Raw genomic sequence first — 8,374 nt, forward strand, 5'->3', positions numbered from 1 at the left:
GCAGTCTCAAGCACCGGCATGGCTCAGAGGTTGAATACTGGGCTCCCACGCAGAGGGCCCAGGTTCGAACCTCGTTCCATCCTGGAATTTTTTCTTATTTCGTTTTTTTTTCTTATTTCGAGCGATACTGGTTACGGACACCGGCGGCGGCGGCGGCGGCGGCGGCGGCGGCAGCGGCGGCGGCGGCGGCGGCGGCGGCGGACAACTACGGCGCCAAAAACGGCCGGTGAAATGATCTCATAACAGCTTTCGCTGTAAAATAAGCAGGGAGATGTGACGAAAACGCCGTCGATAAAATAGGCATGCATTACCTATCTATGTATTCCTAAAATACCGGGTTTTTACCGCACTGTTTGGTAGATACGAAAATGATACAGAAACTATTAACAAAGCTTAGGAATCGCGCTAAATACCAAAGTGTTAGTAATGAAAAATGTAATAACACGCAACGATGTAGTTGCAGCAGACACTAAGCTCGTGTTCGTGTGGCCAGACCCAATATGGGGCAGCAAAACAAGGATAAAGTGAACGCACTTGACTCGCGTTTATATCAACGTTCTTTATTGACGTTACGGGCAGCAGTACTTTCTCTACTCAATAATATATGAAAACGAAAGTTCTTTCCTGTTGAAAATATATGCGAAAAATTGGAATGAATAGCGTGCAGAGTAATATTCATCAAACACATACGCGTTATAGACACCCCCGTCCAAAGCATCGTGTATTTGACTCGTGAGTATAGGTTCCCAAAGAAAAAAACTAGAAAAGGCAAACGTACGCGTACATTTAAGAACCAGCAATCAATTTATCTGAACCCTCCACACTTAACTAAAGAACATGACGCCTGTGAATCAATACAACGGCAACATTCAGTATTTATAATATCGAAACGGCTCAACGAGATCAACAGAGCGAGTGAAGATCGAACGAAGCACTGGGCGTCTCTTATGGAACCACGGCAACAGCTTACCAGAGATAAGAGGAACGCAGTTGAAATAAGAAGTTTGTTAAAACTAAGTTTCAAGAGCACTCAATGAAGACGCAGCAAAATCAGGAATCCTGAAATTTAACTGGAGCATATCATAGGTTACTGATGCAACAGATACGAACAGAAAACAGGTAAAACTACCCCTAACCAGCTAGGTTAAACAGTCTAATGAAAACACAAACTATAGATTAACTAACTGTCATTCCTTTTTTAGGAACGCTGCTCGTGCTCTCTTAGGCATGACCCTAGAAGACATTCGCCATTTTATAAAACCCTCCTCAGATGCATAACAACAGCTAGAAAAACTTCAAAGTTCAGCGTCCTTCGGTCCAGAAGCACTCCTTGTTCTCTTTCCACTGTTCGCCATCGTCACTGTAGTGCTCCTTCTTCCAAATCGGCACACGTCGCTTGAGCTCGTCGATGGCGTACTTCGACGCGTCCATCGCCTCCTGGCGGTGTTCGGAGGAGACGGCAATGAGCACGCTGGACTCGCCCAGAGGCACGTCTCCCAGCCGGTGAACGATGGCGATGTTCTTCACGGCCCACCGTTCACGAATGGCTTCGCAGATGCGCAGCATTTCGCGCTTCGCCATGGGCGCGTACGCTTCGTAACTCAGCCTGTCCACTGGCTTTCCATCGCAGTGATTGCGCGTGGTTCCCAAGAAGACCGATAGAGCGCCGCAGTCATGAGATCCAGCCTGTGCGAGAACGGCTCCGACGTCCAGTGCGTCCTCCGATAGCTCTACGTGATTCATATTGCTTAGATCAATATTGATAGGCCTGTAAGTCCCACAGATGGCACGGCCGGGAAGAAAGTGATGCTCTTTGAGACACTTTCTACTGAGAAACTCGTATAGGTCTTCTTTGTCGGCTACGATTTGCACAGAACTGTTGATTCCTTGGTAACCTATAGCTGGATTGAAGGTTCGCCTAGTCCCCTTGCTTCAGTGTTTCCTGGCACTGCACTTCTGTATAAGTAATTCCCAAAGGTCTCTTCGCTGGATCATTAAACCACCTCACTTTTGTTTCTTGGATACAGAAGACTTGCAGGTCACCCACCGCTGATCGCTGGAATGAAGGCGACCTCGTCTCCCTGCCTGAGTGTTACTTCGACGCCAGGCTCAATGTATGACTCGTTCACGGCGATGGCTGCACTGTGCTCTAGCGTTGCGAGCTTCGGATGCGCCGCGAAGGTAATCTGCTTGAGTTCGTCGACGTCTCGAAGCACGGCAGGTACTATGAGCGAAGCCTCTGAAGTGCCGGCGAGTTCCCGGGCGTTGGCGAAGAGCAACAGGCGCACGGAGAGCCACCCAGGCATGGTCTACGCGCACATCAACAGCTGCGTTGTGGCGGCGCGATAAAGTGCGCCGGTGTATGGCTGGGGCTCGAAGCGTAAATAGACGAGGCACGCATGTCTGTCCTGCATACTTCCGTTCCTATCATGTGTTTTTCGAGTTCAAATGCGATCAGTGTATGCGTTGCTGTCTGTGTGCACGCAGCTGGACTGGACACATGTCATGCAGAGGTACATCTACGAGGCTTCAGTGCGATGCTGCACTGCGCCGAGCTTGACGAGGTTAAATGAGCCTAAGCAGCTGTTGGCACGAAGGGCAGACACAGGCTCTCAGCACTGGCGTACACCATAGTGTACACGGTAATACGAAAATACGGTTTTTAAGGCTCCCTAATTCGGCACAGTGCTGAAATGCACGAAACCATTGCGAAATACTGTAGTCAATCTTGTTTGCTTCGAGTGGTGCAGAAGTCCATAGAGCGTTGGTCCACGGAGTTGATGGTTTATAGTACCGGCTTTTAGTGTACAATCTACGATGACATAGGCATGAAAGGCGCAAGCGTTTGAGCTTGTACGTTTGTTGGCTTTGCATTTCGGCAAAATTTTTACACAGAAACTCATAGGCCTTACTCATATTCATCTAGTCAACGTTGATACATATGAATATAAGAGTCCATTTAGGGTGATATTAAATGAGGGCGAATGATATACCGGCAAATTTTTAAAGATAATAACAATGAAAATAGCGTGCCGTGGCTGTTGTTAAGGATATTTTAAACTGCTTTCCAAACAATTATAAACGAATACCAAGTAGCTGGACCCTGACAACTGATATATGCTCAACCGCAGAACCGTATAAAACACCTGATCAAAAAGAGCGTAATCTGAGACGCGTAATGGGAGACTTTCTGACCTTGCAGTCAGAAAGTCTCCCAAAAGAGGACTTATGTCGTTGTCGAGGTGAAAGAAGGTATGATGTGTAGGCTCCTTGAATTAAGTTTCAGATAGTGTGATCGTATGCTTCTAATATGTTCTTGTTTCAGGGTTTTCAGTAAGGTTTCCGATTCAGTAAACTTGAGCTGTTAGCGCTTCACTCACTCAGTCTTGTTCGTGTGTGGTCTTTATCTTCTACACAGCAAGAATCGTGCAACCGCACAAGTTCGATTTCAAGCGCTGTTTATTGCAGCTGGAGTTATGAGGAATTTGCGCGTAAAATTTAATTTACGCTTTACTTTGCTCGTGAATGGCCGTTTGCAGCGAAAAGTCGACCATTTTTAGGCTCTCATTATGCAAAATTCGCATATTTGTGGTGAAAATGTTGGGCCGCAAAAACAGTACCACTGCCACTCGCACGTGTGGCAAGGAGAATCGATTTCCACAACACCTTAGGTTATTGGCTCTTTAGTGCGATTGCACAGTTTTTGTTGTTGTTGGCTTTTTAAACCGTGGCTGACATGTGTGGGGGATCGACAACTAACTTTCACAAGCGCAATGTGTGCCGTGCTGTCTGACAAAATGTTTGAAGCAAGGAATTGTTCCCGTCTTACGCTATGAGACACCGCGGTCACTGAAGTTTTCCCAGGCTTCAAAGAGCTTCGTTCAACGAAACAACGTGCCGACATCGACGCTTCGCGACAGGCCCAGAAGCGTCAGCATGGAAGAACTGCTTTAGGACCTCTAAATTCTTTTTCTAGACTTTGTTTCCTAAAGGTCGCCGTCATTGCATACCTCGTGATCCAACGCTTCAATTCATTCTTACCCCTTCCTCCATCTTCTTCTCATATTTCATCCGGGTTCATGCTCTTGGAAACTTTTCTGCATTTACTTGCGCACCTTTGGAGCCCTATTTAGACATACGTTCATTCTCATATACGCTGTGCCGCGCTCTTTTATCAAAACTCTCTCTCACTCAAACATTTTTCTTTGTTGTTATTGAGAGACACAATCTCGTAATTTCTGACACAATGCGTTCTCCCATGCAGGAGGAGGTGCACAAAGGCCCTCCAGAGTCGTAGCGTTAACGCCTTTCTCGCTTGTCGCCCTCCTCTCCCCGTCACCTCTCTCTCTCTCTCGTTCTCTTCCTCACTTCAGTTCCACTTTTCTTTCTCCTCTCTTTCCGCCATAAGCGACCCGAAAGAGACACAGCGCCTGACAAGTGCACGCCTGACCTCTCAGCTATGCATCATGTCTTTGCCTTGAAGCGATGCGTCACGAGACCCAAGAAGACGAAGCGGCGCTGAGGAATACGAATGAATAAGTAATACCAAAAAAAGGTAATACATAAAGCAATCAGTAGCTACGCGATGCGCGAGTCGCCGGCGTGCCACTCCGTCGTCGCGTGTCGTTCCTCTCGTTTCGTTTTCTTTTCTTTCCTTCTTTATTTTCTTTCCGGCCTCTTCCTTTACTATGACCACGCTGTCATTAATTTTATTTTTGCCTACTTGCGCTTGGCTATTTTTCACGTCGTTGCCAACTTTCTTATCCTTCGTAATACTCGATCGATCACCGGTGGACAACCCAGATACTTCGTGTATAAACGCGGACGTGGAAGGATGGGGCGCGAAGCAGACATGCCAAGTCGAAACGATCCGAAGTGCCCGTGTGAGCTCACGGGCATGCCTAGCGGACGGTAAATAACCGTGAGAGCTTCCGGGGGACGATACAATTTGTCGAATGTTCGTAGGCTGATGGAATACGACGTCGAAGCACATTGGCGAACGCTGCAGTAGCGATATCGACATCCAAGCCGTAATGTTGTACGATGCTGTAGTCTACAGTTATCATCATTAGGTAGGTTAAGGGGGTGTGATAGGGTATATCGACAAAAAAAAAGCAATTTTTGATTTCATTACCAAAAAATAATACACACTCGGAGGAGGAAAGCCGCGTAGTGGCGAGCGCGTAGGAGCGCTCGAAACCATTTTAGAAATGGCACCAAAAACCGCGCCTCCTGACGGATGCAACGGCTTTGTTTCCATGTTATTTTCCATCACAACTTCTGCATATATGTATTTTTTTATCATCAATATGGATAGATCGGTTAAATATGTTCATTTACTAATATTTTGATAAGTTTTGATTACAAATTTTTCCAGCCGTAATGTTTTTGTAACGTAGTCATTGGTTTATGCTGTGGACACTTTCCGCGTGTGTTTTTAAACATAAAGGCTCGTTCCTCCCACGATCAGTATTCTGAAAAATCTTTCAAACTTAATGCACCTTTTCAGGAAAACTATCCATTCATACGCGCTGAAATTTTGTCAGATTATACCTAAATACCTTCCAAATAGTCTGAATTTACAGCTTTGAAAAACTGTATGAGTTATAATTAAGAAAAACAATATTAGTTGGAAAGTCTCTCTTACGGCACGTGACATGTGAGGACAATACTTTTTTTTCTTGTGAGATAAAGGTAGGAATCCGTTTTTAGAGCTAGGTGTCAATGCCACTGCCATGTGCAATGACCGTGCCGGATTTCAACGTCATACTGTTTTTAGTTTCTGAGAAAGGTACATTTATTTTAACACCCCACTATAAGATTTGAGAATTAAATGCAATATAGTAACAAAAGCTACAGGGTCAAAATCATGCATTGTCAAGGCCGACACCATTCTTAATGAGCACGCAAAGTTTCACAATAAAATATGAAAAATTTCCAGAGAAATAAAGCTTAAACCTAGATGACCCGTTCACCCTACCATACCCACTTAACATCATAGCTTGAGCAGTCAAATTTATGGGCTGGTATGATCTAAAGATTACTTTTGCTACCCGATCTTATCTCTTTGCCATCATCACCAGCTCATGGGCGTATGATTCTAGTGATAACGTATATATGAACGCCAGACAGGTCTACTGATTAGCATTATTATTTCGCAAGTTGGTTAATGCATTTTGCGGTGGAAACGGCGCCAAAACAAGTAAACAATATCGCACAGGAAAGAATGTCGCTCACAACCAACTTTATTCAGAGGCGAGGTAGGCTTTTCCGGGAAATTGCTACCAAGTGCAAATACATTCGCGCAACGATCACAGACTAAATAGGGATAGACCGACTTGTCGAAACGTATGCTTATTCTGCACAGGGTCACTCTCGCATCATGGCGCTGATACAAATGTCCTACTTCATTCCGATGTAACGCACCTCCACGAACTCACTTGTGAAGGTATTTTTGCATATGCTGGCCACGCGAATGTCAAAAAGGCACACCGGAAGGAACCATTGTGTATGTTGAAAATAAAGAAGTGGGACATGGGCTCGGGGAGAGGCGCGAGAGACGGATCTGCGTGAAAGATCAGCTTCTCGAAGATTCACTTGAATCTGTTAATCACGCAGAGCTGTTACACTATTGGGCAGACGTGTCCGAAGAAATTGAACATTTTGGCAGCATTTTGAAGTTCATTGTAGAACCAAGAAAAGAGTAACAACCGATGGCTAATGTCGAAGGCAGCATCAAACAAATGGTGGAAGCAGTGCTGTGAAGGTCAAGGACGAAGATGAACAGAGTCCTGTCAGCGACCAACTGAGGAAGTGTGCAAATGAAGAACCTGCCGACAGCCTTCCCACCAGCAATGATGGCTCCTACGATCTCCTTGGCGGGCAAGGAGATCGTCGTTGGATGTACAGCCTGGACGTCAGGAACTTGTTCCGCTCAACTTCGAGGAACTGGACGAGGTTGTGACTAAGCCAGGGGATGTTCGCCTAGAAAAGGAAGTGAAAGCGCTGCTTCTGCTTCTGGAAGTAAAGTGCAGTGCCCTGCGGACGTCGGCGAAGCGAACCCGTCATCGCGCGAGCCGAGTGCGCAAGCACATCAACCGGCTTCTTCCCAGGGAGCAGGAGAGCCAGGCACAGAAACTCGCCACTGATGTGATGAGCCTATCGGAAGGAAATGCGTCCATGTCGGCATCCGTCTCCGAATTCGGGATGTCGCACAGTTCGTGCCGCAGTAACAAAGATCGCCGCAGATGTCTAGGCTCTTCATGGAGGACACAACGCCACTACGCTGCGGTAACGCGTGGGCAGGAGAACCTGAATGTGGAGCACACCACCAGTGCCGTGCCAGGATGGAAACGGCGGAGATGGAAACGCGCACGTCATTTTCATGCCACATCGGCGCACTACCGCCCGAACCAGTCTTCAACGCAGATTCATGTTGGAGACGCGGGAATGGTGCAAGAAGAAGACATATCTTTGAGTAGCATCGCTACGTTCCGGGCGAGATGCTATGAACAGAGCTCTTTTCGATCGTGTTGTACCGGACCACGTTCTGAAGCGCTGTACATAGGTTCTGCATGTTGACAGAAACGAAACGCCCTATGTCACGTTCGTCCCGCCCCCCTCGGAGGATGTTGAAAATAAAGAATTGGGGCATGGGCTCGGGGAGAGGCGCGAGCGACGGAACGGAGGGAGGATAACGAAGTGGGATTCGGAGCTAGCCCTTACACAGTAAAGACGTCTGCGACCACGGGTCCTCGTTATTTATAGTGTACAAGCAAGCATGCAGAAATGTTGTTACATTTTGATTGAATGCTTGTGCTTCCTTGCAGTGTGATAGACTGCCATCTCCTTGCGACAGGTTATCTAAATTTCCATATGTACAGATTTCACTGGAATTTATTGTCCATGAAAAATACAATTCACTCAAAACACGTTGTGCAAACACATACGTAATCTTATCTTATCTTGCCTCGACGCATTCACTGGCAGGATTTCGATTTCTCTGGCCGGCTACGTTCGACATCGCTGCATCGCGAGAATTCAGCGGTGGCTAACGACCCGTGAATGGATTGTGCTTGTCGTCACTGACTCGCTTTGCTCGTCGTTTCGCAGCGACTCGTAACGCGACGCAGCGAGGTTTGTATTTGCGAACGCCTTCCGTTCTAAGATTTCAGCCCGCTATGCTGATGACACTCACGGAATCAACGCGAAGATCCCGGAGCACTTCCTGCGAATCGAATACGCACCGGTGCACACATGGCACGACGAGAAACTTGTATTTTTTTCTTTTTGCAAAGTTTGGGGTGGACAATGAGAGAAGGTAGGAAATAAAGTAAAACACGTGTATCTCCAAGGGTTGAAATGAACGCAGTAT

At 46.7% G+C, this 8,374-nt stretch overlaps 1 protein-coding gene across 1 annotated transcript; it reads right to left on the reverse strand.

The window, feature by feature from the left end:
• Nucleotides 1-580: 580 nt before the first annotated feature.
• Nucleotides 581-2,005, reverse strand: LOC119385129 (molybdopterin synthase catalytic subunit). The gene has a single exon (XM_037652661.2). The coding sequence runs from the start codon at nt 1,741-1,743 to the stop codon at nt 1,303-1,305; it is 441 nt and encodes a 146-aa protein (XP_037508589.1). The 5' UTR covers nt 1,744-2,005; the 3' UTR covers nt 581-1,302.
• Between the last annotated feature and the right edge of the window lie 6,369 nt (nt 2,006-8,374).

Source organism: Rhipicephalus sanguineus, chromosome 3 (genome assembly GCF_013339695.2).
Source record: "Rhipicephalus sanguineus isolate Rsan-2018 chromosome 3, BIME_Rsan_1.4, whole genome shotgun sequence".
Taxonomy (NCBI): Eukaryota; Metazoa; Arthropoda; class Arachnida; order Ixodida; family Ixodidae; genus Rhipicephalus; species Rhipicephalus sanguineus.